The sequence below is a fragment of the Zea mays genome, chromosome 3, assembly GCF_902167145.1.
Source record: "Zea mays cultivar B73 chromosome 3, Zm-B73-REFERENCE-NAM-5.0, whole genome shotgun sequence".
In the NCBI taxonomy this organism is placed as follows: Eukaryota; Viridiplantae; Streptophyta; class Magnoliopsida; order Poales; family Poaceae; genus Zea; species Zea mays.
The window spans coordinates 227310714-227329183 of record NC_050098.1 but is presented as its reverse complement, the minus strand read 5'-3'; the positions used below and the strand labels follow the sequence as shown (position 1 = coordinate 227329183).

General features: G+C 45.7%; 1 protein-coding gene across 1 annotated transcript; it reads right to left on the bottom strand.

Moving 5' to 3' along the window:
• Window positions 1-2692: 2692 nt before the first annotated feature.
• LOC541914 (aldehyde dehydrogenase 5) lies at window positions 2693-10782 on the bottom strand. Its single transcript, NM_001111577.2, has 8 exons — window positions 10491-10782; window positions 4766-4908; window positions 4201-4674; window positions 3944-4117; window positions 3734-3871; window positions 3495-3632; window positions 3330-3391; window positions 2693-3206 (listed from the first exon to the last, which is right to left on the bottom strand). The coding sequence occupies exons 1-8, from the start codon at window positions 10621-10623 to the stop codon at window positions 2933-2935; spliced, it is 1536 nt and encodes a 511-aa protein (NP_001105047.1). The 5' UTR covers window positions 10624-10782; the 3' UTR covers window positions 2693-2932.
• Window positions 10783-18470: the final 7688 nt, after the last annotated feature.

Below are 18470 nucleotides of genomic sequence, written 5' to 3'. Positions count from 1 at the left end.
GTATTCAAGTGGGTCTTTGGACCACTTGAGAGGGGTTGATTGCAACCCTCGTCCATTGGGACGCCACAACGTGGAAGTAGGCAAGTTTTGTACTTGGCCGAACCACGGGATAAATCTCTGTGTCTTCTCTGTGATTGTCATATTGTGCAAGATCTCCTCCTTAGCCACTTGGCAATTATTGTACTAACTCTTAACAAGTTTTTGTGGCTATAAGTTAAGTTTTTACAGGATCACCTATTCACCCCCCCCCCTCTAGGTGCTCTCAATGGGCCATGCCGAGGAGGCGATCGACATCTTCACGCCACTGCCTCAGTGCCCCGGGCGAGGCCATGGAACTTGGTGGGTTACGCAGCAACTCCCTGGCTGCAGACAACGCCCCACCATGTGCAGCCCTCGACGGAGCCCTGGACGTCTGCGTGGGCGTGTGCTGCTGCGCAGCGTGCATAGCATCAGTACCAGGCGCAGGGTGGTGAGAGCCCCGTGGCATGGAAGATGTTGCCCCTTCCTCCATCAGGAAGTCCTCGGGAGACAAGTCACGGTGCTCGATGATCTGAACCATCGTGTCGAACAAGGAAACAAGCAAAAAAACTAAAGCCAAAGCCCCTACCTGGCGCGCCAAATGTCGGAGGGAAAATCCTCCGGACGGGTGGCGGAATGCACCCGCCCTAATCCTAAGATGAGGAGGGGGTCTAAGCGGTTGCCTGTTTGGAGAATTCGGGATGAACACAAGAGGACACGAGGGATTATAGTGGTTCAGGCCGCCGGAGCGTAATACCCTACCTCCACTGTGTGTAAGTTGTATTGAGTATGTGTTTGAGCGTGTGTGAGTCCGTCCCTTATCACGTTGTGTGCCTTCCCTTTTATAGTTTAAGGGAGGCACATACAAGGATGTTGAGCCCCGACATGCGGGCCCAGGAGCATAATGGAAGAAATACATTATGTGAATAACTAATGCTGACAGAGTAATGCATGAGTAATCAGCGGAAGTCATAATGACTACAGTCCATGCAGCATTGATAGGCAGTAACTGTACGAGTAATGGTGAGTCATTGCTCTCGATATGGTAACGTGTGAGTAACTGCACGGCCCACGTATCGTGGACTGGGCACGCCGCCTGTCAGCGGAATGGACAGGCGCACGTCCTATCCGTAATGAATGCGAAGGCGCGCGTAGCCCAGAGACGTCATGCCAGGTTCCGCCCGTTGGCTTATGCCGCGTGCAGTATGCCACGTGGCTACATCGGGTCTCCGCCTGAGCGGGGAACAGGAGTGTATGCGGATAGGTCCGGACACGTGTCGGCTCCAGACCCCTACATGGGCCCTGATTAAGGCCCGGGTGTGTTCTGTCCTGGAATCTTGGGACCCTTCTGTGGGCGCCCTAGACCCTCTACGGGGGAGTCCGGATCCCATTCCAGGGGTCCGGTCCGTACACGTGGGGGTCCTGAACCAAACTTGGAGGTCCGGACTGTATATCCAGGGGTCCAGCACTTTCCCATGGGGTCCGGACTTACTGTTGATGTCTTGGAGTATATCACTTTCTCTGGACACGTGGCGGCCCCGGACCCGCCTATGTGGTGGGGTCAGGCGCTGTTGCTAGCCAAGAGTAGTCGCCCGAGGCTGGAGCGAGTCATGGCCTGGTCCCACATACAGCTCTTTTACCACGCGACTAAAGATAGCCGCGTGGGTACTGCGTCTTTATACAGTAGTAAGGGGTACCCTAGTTTCAGGGTATCGACAGCGCATGTCTGCGGGCCCCTCTGCGTATACAGTTCGGTTGTCCCATCGGACAGTTCATGTTCACTTCAGGTGTGCCACCAGGCGCTAGCTGACTGCCCTTTTTTTGGATTTCTTCGCTGATTCTTTTGGGCTTCTATTCTTCTTGAGTCTTGAACTTCTATGCTTCTTTTTATGTCTTTTCTTTTTGAGGTGTTGCATCCTCATGGCCTTAGTCCAATCCTCTTCGCATCATGTGAACTACAAACATAAACACTAGCACACTCATTAGTCCACAAGCTGTGTTGATCATCAAACACCAAAATCCCTTTAGCCAAATTGCCCGGGGTCCATTTTTCTTACAGATGTATATGAACTTTATGCACCTGAGAAAAGATCAACTAGGCAAACTCATTAGTCTATAAGTTTTGTGATGGTCGTCAAACACCAAAATCGATTATTGGAGATGGTTGAGGTCATTTCACTTTCAATGGTGAAAAATGATAGGGCGATGGGTAGGACAATATGGTTGTGGTTTGCGGAGTTGTTTCTCTAATTTTAAAATATGTTTTGCTATTTTTGTTTTTATTTTTAATTTGCCGAGTGCCTGAAAAAATACTCGGCAAAGAATAATTTGACGATAAAATATTTCCGAATGTTTTTTGTCTGTAACACTCTGCAAATTTTTTGTTGGGTGCAAAATGATCTTTGTCGAGTGTATGGGACACTCGGCTCCATGTTCCATGTGAATGTTAGCAGGCCGACCTATAATCACGAAGGTACACCTCTGAAAATGATCTAGATTTTGAAAGATGGTTCTCTTAAAAGGCTTGTCTTTTTCCATAGACATGAATCTTTTTTTAACCATCTCCATGGTTTAAAGCGTTGTGTTAATTATTTGTGTACCAGTGATAATGGCAAGCCGTGACCAGAAAAAAAAGACTAATGTCACTAAGATATTTTGTTCAAGGCTGAAGGAGTGAAGGCTCCAAGCTAAACTTGAATTTATAAAACAAGAGTTTATATGGTGTACTTAACATACTATTTGCATGTCCGGCAGCTACGTACAGAAGGATAGGGTGCAGACTAACACACATGAGCCACAAACCAGAGACGAACACAAGCACAAAGCAGCAACCCAGCTGTGTGAGCACGCACGCATGACGCATGTACACTGCACAAGAAGAGATCGATGGGGTTCCATCGGTCCCTGGCTCAACTCAGTACCATGGCGAGTCCGGGAGCGCGGTGATGACGCTCTTGACCTGCAGGTACTTGTCCATGGCTGCCAGCCCCTGGTCCCGGCCGAAGCCGCTCATCTTGTACCCGCCGAAGGGCGCGTCCGGGTCGAAGGCGAAGTAGCAGTTCACCCACACGGTGCCGGCGCGCACCGACCGGGACACCCGGTTGGCGACGTCCAGGCTCTTGGTCACGATCCCGGCGGCGAGCCCGTACCTGGTGCAGTTGGCCTTCTCGATCACCTCATCAACCGTCCTGGGGAATGGGGATGCATGGCGGGAGAAGAAATGTGCAAACAACGGCCGTCAGTCATCAGAACCTCAGAATGCAAGAGGCATGAACAATATCAATTTCGATGTTAGTGTATGGTGTACGTACTTGAACTTCATGAGGGACATGACGGGGCCGAAGATCTCTTCCTGCGCGATCTTCATGTCCTCCTGGTCAATCCATCCAGATGATGAGATGAGCATGCGTCAGTGACTCGCCATTGTTTCTAATCGTATGTATTTTTCGTTGTGCTGTGCTTGTCGTTTAACTTACAGTGACATCGACAAAGATGGTGGGCTCAATGTAGTACCCTTTGTCGGCGGCAGGCTTGCCGCCGGTGAGCAGAGTCGCTCCCTCGCTCTTGCCATGCTCAATGTACTTTAGGACCCTCTCAAACTGGTCCTTGTCAACCTAGCACGACCAACAGAGAATTATCCGTTCATTCAGATGCTTCCGCCATGAATGAACTTGACTAGTTTATCCGTCACACACAACAACTCAATGTACTGTACCTGAGGGCCCATGTTGCTGGTGACATCGAACGGGTCTCCAACCTTCCAGCTCCGCGCGGCCTCCACGGCCTTCTTGACGAACTCGTCATAGATCCCTTCCTGCACGTACACGCGCGATCCCGCCACGCAAACCTCTCCCTGGAATATTTGCATGTTCCAGGCATCATCACCGTTTGTACCTGTACAGTGTTGAATGCAATGCCAGCATACCTTGTTGAAGAAGACGGCAAGCCTCGACAGGTTAACGGCCATGTCGACGTCGGCGTCGTCGAAGATGATGAGCGGCGACTTGCCGCCGAGCTCCAGCGAGACCGTCTTGAGGTTGCTCCGCGCGGCCGACTCCATGATGAGGCGACCCACCTCTGTGGAGCCGGTGAAGGCCACCTGACGAAGAACAATGCGATGTGAATTCTTGGTCGATCAGGAACCTAGCTATTGGGCAATTCAGTTCAGCGCGGCGTGCTCACGCTGTCGACGTCCATGTGGGAGGCGAGCGCGGCGCCGGCGGTGGGGCCGAACCCGGGGACGACGTTGATCACTCCGTCGGGGACGCCGGCCATCTTTGCGAGGTGCGCGTAGTAGAGCGCGGAAAGCGGCGTCTGCTCGGCGGGCTTGACGACGACGGTGCAGCCCGCGGCGAGCGCCGGGCTGACCTTGAGGAAGAACATCATGGTGGGGAAGTTCCAGGGGATGATGACGCCCACGACGCCGATAGGCTCCTTGAGCGTGTAGCCCTGGTACCTGCCGGAGACGCGCAGGACGTCGCCGTGGATCTTGTCGGCGGCGCCGGCGTAGTAGCGCAGCATCTGCGTGGCCGCGGGGATGTCGATGATCTTGCCCAGCAGCAGCAGCTTCCCGGCGTCGGCACCGTCCAGCGCCGCCAGCTCCTCCGTGTGCTGCTCCACCAGGTCCGCCAGCTTGCTCATGATCCGCCCGCGCTCCTGTTGCGCGCAACAGCGGCATCGTTATTCTTCGAGTACCACTCCTGGGCGGCGGTCAGTTTGAGCATCGTGGACATGGTGATGGACTTACGTAGCCTGACATGCGGGGCCACTTGCCGTGCTCGAAGGCGTCCCGGGCGGACTTCACCGCCAGGTCCACATCAGCTTTGTCTGCCTCTGCTACGTGGGCCAGCACGTCGCCGGTCCGTGGGTCCCTGGTATCGAATGTCTTGCCTGCGAAATAACAATGTACCTCTTATACATATGATCAATCAGTCCTGCTTGGGACAAAAAAGCAATTATAACATAATACTGGATCAAGCTATTTCAAATTTAACCATTTTTAAAATATATATATATCAACATTTATAATACCAAAATCAGTATGGTTTACAAGATATAGATATCTTATTATACGTACTTGATTAAGTTTTCGAAGGGAAGGAATCACAAAAAACATAGGGAGAATTGTATCATTTTCTCGACACAAGTAAATGCAAACCATGAGTAGTGTGTGTTATGCTGGCTACAGCGCTGCGGCGGCCACCGTTCCATTCTCACTCCCCTACCTTGGAGGAATAGAGGCTATAGGAGGCATTGAGGATTAGTTTGGGAGTCCAAAAACCGGAGATGATTGAAGGAATAAAATTCACTTCTTCTTATTCAAAATTTAATAAGCAGAAGATTTTAGTCCCTACAATCTACTCCAGTTTTATGGATCCCAAACTAGCCCTAAAGGCCGCATCAGTGGCCGCTAATCTTCTCTCTATCATTCTGGGGCCTTCTCTCTGCCGCTGGGAGTAGAGGCACTCTCCGCCCACGTGTTACTTCCTCCGACAAGGCCGCGCACGCCTCCTAGTGACGGCCGCGCGTGTCTCCTTCCTCGGCGACGACCGTGCGTGCCACCTGCTTTCTCGGGGACGGTCGCTGCACCTCCTTCTTCCTCGGCAACAGCCACACGTACCACTTGCTTTCTTGGTGGTGGCCGTCGTGGCTCTTTCGTCGGCGATGCCCGCACACGCCACCTCATTCCTCGGCGACAGTGGTCACGCCTTCTTCTACCTCGGCAACGGCGGTCGCCGCCGCACCTTCATCTTCCTCAGTAGTGGTCGCGCGCGCCACCTGCTTCCTCAGCAATGCCTGCGCAAGCCACCTCATTCCTCGGCGACAGAGGCCACGTCTCCTGCTTACTTGGTCGTCGTCGGTGGCAGCGTTGTTTTTATTTTTCATGTTACTCTGCTATGCAGTTTGCTAGGAGAGGAATGCAGCGATCGAGTGGGGTAGAACAGGGTGGTACAGTTTTCATGTATGAATACTAAGATTTAGTGATAAATGGGGAGAGATGAAGTGTGAACCGTTGCGTGAGAGAGAATATCGGAGGAGAATTTTAGCGGAAACGACTTCGGATAGCCTTAAGGATGATTAAAGTCATTGTCACGGAGGATGTAAGGACGAATAGGGATGGCAATTTAACTGCGGATCTGAAACCCGACAGGTATCCCCGACCCAACAGGTGGGTGCAGGTGCGAGAGAAGATTTTGACCTACGAGTACTCTCACACCCGACCCGAAGTTCTGCAGATATGGGTGCGGATTTTCTATTTGAATCCGCGAGTGGCTAGCATCCGACCCAAAATTTAGTTCATTATATTTTTGTGCAAAAAATGATTAAAGATATAATATTAATTATTTTGAATAAGTAAATTGGCTAATGTTTCATGGAATGTTTTGTTGCTTTTTAACGTGGGAAGTCTTAAAATCGGTAGATATATGACTTAATTATTGTTGGTACTTAATTATTTATAGTTAAATTACTGTTTAAAAGTATACACACCTGCGGGTGGCACGAAACCCACACTGAATCCAATGGGTTCTGCTACGGATTTGGAATTACATCCATAGGTGTGATCACAAACGGATTTAGGTAGACTTCATGTATATGATCCTGAACTGGTTTTTTTGCCCCACCTATTCGAACTCGGCATGCAGAGAATAAAAGGGAAAGTAAAATTCTTGTGGTTTTCAACTCTGTAGCGTGGTATCACAGAAACCAATGACGAAGAGGGAGTGGCTAAAATGCGACAATAGGCCACGACGAACTCATGTTTAGCAAGACGTTGTTATTGATCGATGCGTCGTTGGAGAGCCGAATTAAAGCTGACTAGACAAGAACGCTGAACGCCATATGCGTGTTTGGCTTTGGCACGCGTGTCATCTCATTTCAGGGGAACTTACGGAAATTTTCGTAATGAGTTTATAGAGCTAGCTCTAGGCAAGACCCATTTCGAGATAGCTTTGTTTGAGTGCATGGAATAGGTTTCCGTAATATATTGTATTTTTAGGACTAGTTTAGGGAAATGAAAATCCCTTAAAAATTAAGTTTCCAAACAAGGCTTTATACAAAAAAAAAACTACGGAAAAGTACGGGAATTTGGCATCCTCCCCGGCGAGGACCTCGGCTTTGGACTCATCACTCATGTTCCCTTTCTACAATATATACATATATTTATTTATTTCCGTCGAGGGTAAAAAATATATTTCTTCATCGGTTTGTTCAGTTCAGCTGGATCTCTTGTTCTCTGAGTTTCTTGCTCGTCAATGACAGAAAGTTCTACCGTAATATAGAGATAAAATATAGAAGAATTGTCGAGGGATATTCCAAAGAGGTCACTTGTATCGAAAACGGTTGAAGATGCTCTCTCTCTCTTTTTTATGGTCGGCGATGCAACCAACTTGAATGGACGGGACCGTTCGAGGACGTTCAGATTATGTAATCAACTTATATATCAACTAGATGAGCTACAACCTCTTTGTTTAATTTAGCATTATATAGTTTTTATAATTAATGTTGTTCTATTTAAATAGAGAGTAATAAAAAAATAATAATTAAAGATACAACAAGTTCACAAGTAATTTTGTTGTGCATTGATTACCAACACACCAATTGGTCTATATCCATAATTTTAAAAATTCGGCACCATTATTATTTTTTCATAGAATTGAATTTAAATAAAAAAAATAATGGAGATGCGAGGAGTTGAACCCATGCCTTTTATCATTTAATTATTCATTGATTAACACTCTACCAAATGAGCTACATCCCCTATTTGTCTAAATTAGAACTATAAACTATTTTATAGCTAAACTTTGTTCTATTTGAATAGATAGTAACTAGATGGACGTACACGTTGCTATGGAGTGGACATGTTATGATAAGATATATTGAAATTCAAAAAGATTAGTCAGCTGATGTTTCTTATTTAAAGCTTGCTCGACATGTATAAAGTTTGATAGTACGGCATGTTTGGTGCGCAATGGACGAGACAAGTCTTCAAGCGATATACCACCTTACTTTACTATCTTTATTGAAAATTTGGGACATACATGCACAGAGGACAAACTCAAGGAATTTTATCCAAGTATGATGTGTGGATTCTTCTAATTTGCTTGTGAAGTGGATCTATAGTAATGAAATTGTGAATTGTTGTTCTATATTGTCAGGGCACCTGGATTTCATGTCCTTAAAATACGTAACCGTGGTGGAATGCATGCTTTTTTCAGATTTTACGGTATTACCCACCTATAGCTTCAGGCATGTTCAGTTCCTAAGGAATGGTCACCCATAACCATTCCTAGCCAGATTATTTGTCTAATTTATATAGGGTTTGACCATGCATGGTAGCACAATGTGTGTGACCCGCGTGACGCCCTCGATGTTGACCTAGATCAGGCTACACATCAGCTCCTCGTCCATCTCGTGGAAGTAGCGCGGGTACGGATAAGACAACCCGTCGTGGCACTGGATGGAGTCTTGAGCGCCTCGACGCTGGCCACGAGCCTCTCGAGATCCTTGCTGGAGGCGCGGGCATCGAGGAGGAGGCGAAGGGTAAAGGTGAGTGAGGGGACCAAGGGGGTCTGTCTCGGTGGGACAGGGGGTGGGGAGGCAGGGGCAGGGGCAGGCGTAGGTGGGGACGGAAATAGAGGGAGGCAAGGATGGTGGGTGTTTGGCACGAGTGCGGAGGAGGCAAGAAGCAAGGTATGTGTGGGGCTTGGCCAATGATGACACGAAGGTGGCGTCAGTATAGATGGCCGAATGGGGTCATGTGTAGCGGGCCGGTCTGAGATACGACCAATTATTTTTATTATTATTTAAAAAATCCAGTCTACACATATTTATAACACATATTAATTATTATACACAAACTTGCTTGGACTCAAGTGGCTAGTAGAGCACAACCAATGTCATTTGTTGCCTCTACCATGGCCCACATGTTCAATCCCCCTCCCCATTGCAATAATTTTTGTCTTAATATGTAGTAGAGATTTATAGTTGATCCTCTATGTATCTATCGCATATTCGCATGTAGATAACTCGAACCTAGTGTTAACCAGTTTTTGCGAAGAGCGGTGGAAAAAACGGTGCTAATTGATTCGTCAGGAATTTTAATAATATTTTTTTTTATTAATAAGATATATCGTGGACGGTGGTGTCGCCTTTCCTTTTACCCGTGAAACTCTGGTAGCTTTGTCTCGTCCGGCAGACCCGGTGAGAGCGACGACGACGACTCGGTCGACGTGCGACAAACGGCAACAATGCAAATCGCACATATATGCGTCGTTGGAACAAATTCCCGGTCGGCCCCTAAACAGATGCCATCACGTGTATCCAGCTAGTATATCAGTCTGGTATCTTAACTGACAACGTTGACGAAACCCTACGAATGCGCAGATCCAAGTATCGCGCGTAGCTAGCTAGGAATATAGTCCAAAAGCATATGTACACATGTACAGTCCATATATATGTATGTAAAATGCAAAGCTAATAAGTCTATCTCTACTCTTTAAAAACACAAAGTTCATGCGTCGTACCTCATGCGCATGCGCCAAGAACATAATAGTATATATCTATTTAACTCTCTTATGTCTCTCTTAACAACTATATCGTTATCTCTCAAATAGACAGCGTGAAAACACGCAAGATTAATATGACAGAAAGTCACACGTAGCACAACGTTTCCGGATAGTACTCGCTAGCTACAGGAGGATAAGCGACCGACCGAACGAGCTATAAAAAAAAGCATGTCTCTTTTTTTTAATTCGTATATTTTTCGTCTTTTTGTCTAAGATAAAATACATTATCTGTAGTTTAATATTCAGTATGTAACAGGAGCGGACCCAATAAAAAATTTGAGCGAGGTTGGTCTAATTAGAAAACTATTAACATGTCAGCTATATAACTACAATAAATAAGATAAAATGTTCACTAAATCTAGAAAATTGCTCATTTGGCCTAACGTCGGTTCGTCCCCAGTATGTGGACCATATATTCACTTTAATCTTAAATTTATTGTTTGTTAGAATTTATTTTAGTTTTAAATTTATTTTTTATGAGGATGATCGGGCTTACAACTCATGTGGAGAAACACCGGAGGCATCGAGAGAGTTTAGAGGAGAAAGGGAAAGCTGAAGTAAAAAAAAACGACGCTGACAATGAAATGAAATAAACTTATTCTCAGTGACTGGTCGTCTCGGTCGCGTTCATTCAATTCAGAGCTGGGAATGAGGAAGAAAGAAAGAAAGCAGGGGCGGACTCACCACCCAGACACCGCCGGCGGTGGCCTGGGCTGGCTCGCCGGCTGTAATGGAGGGCAAGGCGCGAGCACAGTGCACGGAAGCAAGCAGCACGTGGCACGAGCACAGACGTGGGGATCACATCGTATTCTCGCCTAGGCTGTCATCAGTTCCTGGGTCCGCTACTGAAAGAAAGAATGGAACGGAACGGAAGGAGCAGAGCAAGGAGCGTGTATGTTTACGTACCGGAGGCGGCGTCGACGAACTCGCCGTTGATGAAGAGCTTGGTGAACTTGATCTCCGGTACCACCACACCCGCCGGAGCCGCCTTGCCGTTGCCGTTGCCGTTGCCGTTGCCGTTGCAGCCGTTGCTCGCCATTGATGTCTGCTTCTGAATTAGATGGTTGCGGGACGGACGGGGAGATGCACAGATCGATCGTTTGGGTACTCTCTGTTTTGTGGCCTCTGCCCCCTCACTCGACTCGTCTCTGATTCTGATGGAGAGGAGTCCTGGAGTTATATCCTATTGACCTCGGACCACTCCCCCTCCCTGTCTCTATCTCCATCTATCTATCTATTTACCTATATATACTCTTTATCACCTAATATAACGAATCAATCCATATATTATCTAGGTAATCAGATCATCTGCAGTACGTCCTGACCACTGCCATGTGGGCGAGAGGCGCGGCCGAGCCCGCAGGCAGTGACTCCGCGGGACGCTACGTTTTCTAGAAGTACAGTAGAGGATCCAACTAAACCAAACAATTAGCCAATTATATTTTAAAATATTCAGTAATATTTAAATATTTATTAATCACATGCAATCTATTTAAGATACTTTAATAATTATTGAAGATATTATCTTTTTCTCAGGCATTCAGTCATTCACTTATTTAAGTCATTCAGTTCACTTATTTAGTCATTCAGTACATATTTTGATGTCACCTATTTTAGTGTCTTTTAAGTCACTCAATATGCTCATCCTTCTCATTTTACATTAAGTCATTCAATTATATTTTAAGACATTCACTAACACTCAAATTAATATTTCTGTTGTGTACCTACGAACAGGGTACCCAAACAAGGCTCCAAGACCTCCAAAAACGGTCTGCCCGCCAAGCAGTTCGGTGGGAAGGCCCAAAAGGCCACCCGAAGACGGCCCACCAAGTTGATCGGCCCATCAAACAAATGTCTGCCGAGCAACCCAACGAGGCGAGGCTGTCGACCAATTTGCTCGTCGAGCAACCCAGCGAGGCGAGGCTACCGACCAACCTGATCACTAAGCAACCCAGCGAGGCGGGATCGCCGACCAACCCAATGAGGTGAGGGCACCGACCAACCCAGCAAGGCTACCGACCAACCAGTCCGCCGAGCAACCCAGCAAGACGACACTCAGTAAGAGTTGACCTAGTACTACCAAACTACGTCGACACGACGAGACATCACTGAACCGTGCCCAGACCATGGAAGTGGCACCGAGGGGTCTCTGTCAAACACAACGACGGATACGTATACCTGTTGACCTGTGGGACCGAACGACCTCGGTCGTAGAAACCTCAGCATCGGGGTACGGTCTCTACAGTGACCCATACACCCGAGAGGACAGGGAAATACACCGTACCAGCCGTGCATCTACCCATGATGAAAGATGACGCTGGGGGATGACAGAAGATGAAGTTGTACTGAAGATATCCCTAAACCACTCCTTGAGTTGACTCAACCAAACCTACCAGGCACCGCCACGTCTAAATCCGAGTAGCTACAGGAAGGCGAACAGGACGCGACGCTATATCAGAGGTACGTCGGTGGACGCACGACTCTACAAGGGCTACGAGGCCCAGAAGCATGACCCAACAGACGAGACCACCATGGCTACGAGGTCCTGAAGTAGGAGGTCAAACTCCACCCCAGTAGAATACTATTACATGTTAATTATACTACCTAAATCTTGGATTTAGGTAGTCAGTCACCAAGTTGAATCTATCATTGCTGATAGTTCCACTTAAACTAGTGACATAATAAATTTTAACGTTTTTAAACCGGTGACATGTGAAATTTTAACATATTTATAAAGTTGAACCATTGGAGGAGATGTTTTTTTTTGTTTCTTATATTATTTGAGGACTTGCTTTTGTTTCTTATATTATTTAAGGACTTGCTAAATCTAAGATTTAGGTAGTATAATTATACATAATTATTGGAGTTGCTCTAACTATTAGCCAATTTGATAAAAAGAGTTAGTAACTGAACTATTAGTGAGAGCACCTAGAGGGGGGTGAATAGGTGATCCTGTAAAATTCAAACACTAATAGCCACAAAACTCAGTTATGAGTGTTAGTATGGCTAAATAACTTGAAGCAAGTTCTTGTGAACACAAATAATCACGGAGAGATCAACACAAGACACGCGTTTTTTATCCCGTGGTTCGGCCAAGTAACACTTGCCTACTTCCATGTTGTGGCGTCCCAATGGACGAGGGTTGCACTCAACCCCTTTCAAGTGATCCGATGATCAACTTGAATACCACGGTTTTTGCTTTAAATGATTATTCCTGTTTGCGAGGAATCTCTACAAGATTGGAGTCTCTCACCCTTACAACAAAGATCACAATGAAAGCATGGAGTAAGGTTGGGATGAGCAACACACAAGACACAAATCGCAGCACACCCACGCACACAAGAGAAGACTTCAGCTCAAATGACAACACACGGAGTCCTTGACTCGAATAGAGCTCAAATCTCTAACACAACGAAACGAATGCGCGAGAACAGAGTCTAGATGCCTTAGGATGCTTAGTGAATGCTTGTGTGTCTCCTCCATGCACCTACGGGTCCCTTTTATAGCCCCAAGGCAGCTAGGAGCCGTTGAAGACAATCTTGGAAGGCTAATCCTACCTTCTGTCATGTGGTGCACCGGACAGTCTGGTGCACCACCGAAGAGTCACAGTAGTTGTCCGGTGCTCGATTGCCTTCTAAATAAGACGCTATCGACCGTTGCAGCTTCGGGCCCTATAGCGCACCGGACAGTCCGGTGCCCCCTGCCGACCGTTGGTGCGGGCCACGCGCCCACGGATTGCGCGGCCGACCGTTGCGCTGACGACCGTTGGCTCACCGGATAGTCCGGTGCACTACCGGACAGTCCGGTGTACCACCGAACAGACACTGTAGTTGTTCGGTGCTCGATTGCCTTCTAAATAAGGCGCAGTCGACCGTTGCAGCTTCTGGCCCTATGGCGCACCGGACAGTCCGGTGCCCCTGCCGACCGTTGGTGCGGGCCACGCGTCTCCCATGGATTGCGCGGCCGACCGTTGCGCTGACGACCGTTGGCTCACCGGACAGTCCGGTGCACCACCAGACAGTCCGGTGCACCACCGAACAGTCACTGTAGCTGTCCGGTGCTCGATTGCCTTCTAAATAAGGCGCAGTCGACCGTTGTAGCTTCGGGCCCTATGGCCCACCGGACAGTCTGGTGCCCCCTGCCGACCGTTGGTGCGGACCACGCGTCTCACGCGGATTGCGCGGCCGACCGTTGCGCTGACGATCGTTGGCTCACCGGACAGTCCGGTGCACCACCAGACAGTCCGGTGCACCACCAGACAGTCCGGTGAATTATAGTCGTACGCCGCTGATTTTTTCCCGAGAGCGGCCTTTTCACCAGAGACAGCCTGGCGCACCGGACAGTCCGGTGTGCCAGACTGAGCTGAGTTTTGGCTGCACCGAGCCAAGTCTTTTCGATTTCTTTTCTTCTTCTTTTCTCATTGTTTCTAGCACTTACATAACTTCATTAGTATTCAAAAACAAATGTACTAAGTCTAGAAACATACCTCATGTCTTGATTTGCACTTTTTCAATCTTTGGCACATTAGGACTTAAAGAATATGTGTTGGGCACTTAATCACCAAAACATTATAGAAATGGCCCAAAGACACATTTCCCTTTCAATTAGTTATACTGTTTGGGTGTCTTCAGTTAATTTTAGCAGCTAACTATTAGTTCTAGTACATTTAAATAGGGCCTTATGAACTAACTATTAGCTAATTTTAGCTGGGTTGCACCAGCTAAAAACTAATGGGTAGCTGAAGGTGTAATTAATAGTTAGTTAGACTATTAGATGAGATGATTGAATGTCTACGACAAAAAATAGTTGAACTATTAGCTTGATTGTTTGGATATCTTAAGTTAATTTTAGCAACTAAGTATTAGTACATCAAACAGGACCTAAATCAAATAACTATATTCAGCAGCGATGACCGTCTCCTATTGAATTTGGATTGAAATATATATATGGACGGTGAGGAGATGAGGACGTTGGAGAGTGATGTGCGGTTAGACGAGCCACCGTTTTTTTTTAAAAAAAAGTGAGAAACACAAAATTTTTCGTTAACTATGAACTACATAAACAAGGCCGTGCTAATCTCTAAACCATTAAAGCTAATTATTAGCCAGCTAATAAGCTTTTTCATTTGTCACGTTTAGTTGAAATATGAATTAGTTAACAACAAATATTCGAGAATATAGGTAATATTATTTTTAGTTTTAGAGGATCGGAGGAGTGGCGCTACGACGTAGCAAAACTTAGGTTTAAACTCATGATAAAAAGTGTGGGGGCGAGAGGCGGCAAGAGAAAATTAAAAGTGAGATATCCGATGCATCACCGCCACGGGGATTTCAACCTCTTGCCGTCTTGCGGTTGGTTATGCCGACGTGGTGCATGCATGTGTACATATATAAATAATGAATGAATATATAGGCGGAGGTCAACTCTGTATCTGCTCAGCTCAGCTCAGCTCAGCATACATGCGCACACGCGTGCTGCGTGTCCAGGACATTTCATCCGCGCTTCCAAGCTTTTTTTACACGCGGCGCGGCGGCTTTGCAGGGCGGCCACGTTCTCATGTTCCTCTATTGCTGCTGCTGCCGCCGGCCGGCCTAGCTGATTCATTCATGAGTATTGTATTCCTCTGAATCTGTTTCCGTTGTTATGTGACGCCGGAAACACGCAGCGCATAGCACCGTTCTTCTAGACAGGCCCTGAACATACATGTCACGCTAACAATGAAGAGCCAGGCGACCGTTTCCATGCCTCGGGCGGGCACAAGATCGATCAGCACAGCTCTTGTGCATTCAGCTGCAACCAAACAAACAAGGTACTCTCTCTCTTGATCGGGTTCAACCCAAAACACATCCTGCAATGCAGTTTTCAGGTCAAGAGAGAGTAGCAGTAGGACGAACACGAAACGATAAAAAGTGTTCTCGAACCGAAATGTTACCCCGTACCCCCGTTGAAAATTAAGCACCCGCTCGTGAGTTTCTGTTGGTTCATTTGCACAGCAGAGATCCAGGCTGGGGGTGGCTGCACCTCACGCCTCCACAACCTCCACAAGTATCACGCGCGCTACAACCACAACATATGATGAACGACGGGGCTCCCGTTCTGGGACTTTAATACCGATTCATTTACAACCGATATCGAATAACAGTTTTAATTGCCGTGTCATCAACATATGATGAACTAATTAATATCGGTTCGAGACACTAACCAGTAACCAATATATGATGAATGCATTCAGCTGTAGCAGGAATTTCAATCCATATCTGTAGAGCATTGTGATTGGGAAGCTAACTAGGTGTGGAGCATAAACTAGATAGGGTAGGATTGGTTTCGAAACACACATGTACTCGAGTCGGTGAACTGGCTAGAATTAAAGTTGGCCTTCTTCAAATTGAGTCATAGCATGTTTAGAGACAACCTATACATTAGGTTATACAATATACTGAACCAACAAAAACCGGCCCAAAGTTCATAAGTTCACAGTACAATTGTAAGATACAATGAAACACTTCCTCTTGTACAACTATAAGATGCAACGAACCATTTCTTCTTGGTTCCCTCACAAAATTAAGTCGCGAATCACTTCACCACAGTGGCTGCAAATTGGCGGCAGCATTTCTGCATTTTACACCAGGCCTCTGAAAAAAAGAGAGAGATCTCCATTACCTATCCATTATCAGCTGGCAGTCAACTTGAACTATCATTGTACTTAGGGGTGGTAATGGACTATAAACTTTACACTGCAAATTTTAAGGATCAAATCGAATTAGGATCGGGCCCTATTCTTATTTATTTTTGAATTAATATTTTTTAAGGGCTTTAACTTTTTGTGAAGAGGCATTTGGATCGTGATCCATTACCACCCATAATTGTACTCCGTATTCGATTGAATAATATTGTTCGCCTGATTTTAATATTGATGAATATAAGTCTTGTGAACAGTCCAAAGAATATCATTCCCAAATCTTGCATAAGCTCACATGCAACTACTTTAGCCTCATTGGGAGCTAGTTGCGACCTTGAGTAAAGAAGATCAGGCACTCCATTATGGAGCGTACTCTGCCGCGTAATGAGATGTTGAATTTGGGAGTGTAATGGGATGTTGACTTTTGGAGCAACCGGAGCCCGGGAGGTCGCTATGGAGCCTAGCCACACGTACGACAGTGAGTTTATCAGCAATTGTATACTGCTGAGCGGTAGAAACAGCAGTGAATTATATATGATATACGTCTATGGTCAAATTCGTTTATGCTTGAACCAATCAGAGAGATTTGACTTTGTTGATTTGCGTATTCTAAATTCTATATAATGGCCAAACAATTTAATCTCGGGTGGAACATGACTATTTACGAGCCGTTAATTTATAGTAGTGTAAATTATCCAAGACTCTGCGGACACGTGGTTGATATTGTTGGAAAATTAACATGACGTAAGGTTAATTTATAATGCAGCATAAAAAGTAAAATTAGATCTACTGAAAGATAGTATCCATGACATTAGAACAGAACATATATGAACTAACTCAATAAGATTAACACATAATAGAAGAATCACCAACGGATCTAACCATAAAATCGTCATCGCAATAAACTGAAAATATAGATTTATTTATAGTGATTTCCACGAGTGTTGGTGAGGAACTCGATCAGATCGTGCGCGAAGCACATAACGTGCACAGGGTTAAGTGGTTCGACTCTAATTATTTAAGTGCTAGTTGGGAATGTGTAATAGTCTTATAAGGATGGAGGATGCTAATCCAACCAGTTTTATCTCGCTAGCACATCATTTCATTTCATCCTTGTAGGTTTTCCCCTTTCTCTAATCTATTATTAAAATCTTTAGATAATTTAGACACTGCAGAAATCATTAAATCTATATAATCTAAATCTGTAGCCAATTAATCTTGTGTCAATGGAGTCCCTTACCTCCTAGGTTTATGGTGGCTCATTTTTTGTGAGTTGTTTGCTTATTTTTTTATTGCTCTTTCCATTTCGGTGTTCGATTTCACTTGTTTTTGGTGTTTTGGTGCTCCAGTTTGCATGGGTATTTTGGGCCAATTTCTTGGACTTCTTTACGTGCTATGAGTACTTGGGATCACATTTGCAAGGTGGTTTAAGAAGATCTCACACAAGCATGAAGTTTTCCTTTTTGTCGGTTGTGGAGAAGACCCCGATCTAGAGAGTGGTTTGATCAATTCACACCGACTCGATGGATGGGACGGGTTAAAATTCTCCACGTATCTTTCTAACCTCCTTGTGAAGCTACATGTCAAGTTTCATTTCAATCCAATTTAAAACGGAGGATTTGGAGATTTTTTTTAGGGATTTTTTCAAGTCTAGTTGTGCCAAAACCAAGATGAGATGCCCTTGCATCTAGACCAGACCAACTTTACAGCCCAGCTAAGCCGACTTTAGTATAACAACTCGGTAGTTCGCCTTTACATATGTCCTAATCAACTTAGGAATTTTTCAAGTCATCAAATCACCGGTCGGTTTGTTTGAGTGATTTGAGTTGTTTTTTACTGTTTTGAGTGTTGCATTGTATTCATTGGTCAACAGAAAAAAAATATATCTAGCCATTGTTTGGCTGGTGAGCTAGTTATTTGTTTTAAATACTTACATGAAGTTTTGGTAAATAAGCCAAGAGATTATATATAGCAGGAATTTTTATTGGCTCTTATTTAACCATCTCTAGTCGTCCGATTCATCGTTATGGTCATCTACATTTAAATAATAAACATGTTAAAATTATACATAAATGGGAATTTGAACAATGGTCACCGGCTCTATTCACACCCACCTAGCCAATAGAACACACAAATTTTTGTATTTTATATTTTATACTTAAACATAAATATAAATCGTAATAATGTACAAACACCTTGTTAGTTTG

Bases quoted from the DNA above. Each gene is read 5' to 3' on its own strand.
- LOC541914 (NM_001111577.2), bottom strand. From the start codon at position 10,623: ATGGCGAGCAACGGCTGCAACGGCAACGGCAACGGCAACGGCAACGGC. The intron at 4,675-4,765 runs GTAAGTCCATCA...TGCGCGCAACAG, and splicing joins GGCCCCGCATGTCAGGCTAC to GAGCGCGGGCGGATCATGAG. The intron at 3,633-3,733 runs GTACAGTACATT...TGGTCGTGCTAG, and splicing joins CCAGCAACATGGGCCCTCAG to GTTGACAAGGACCAGTTTGA.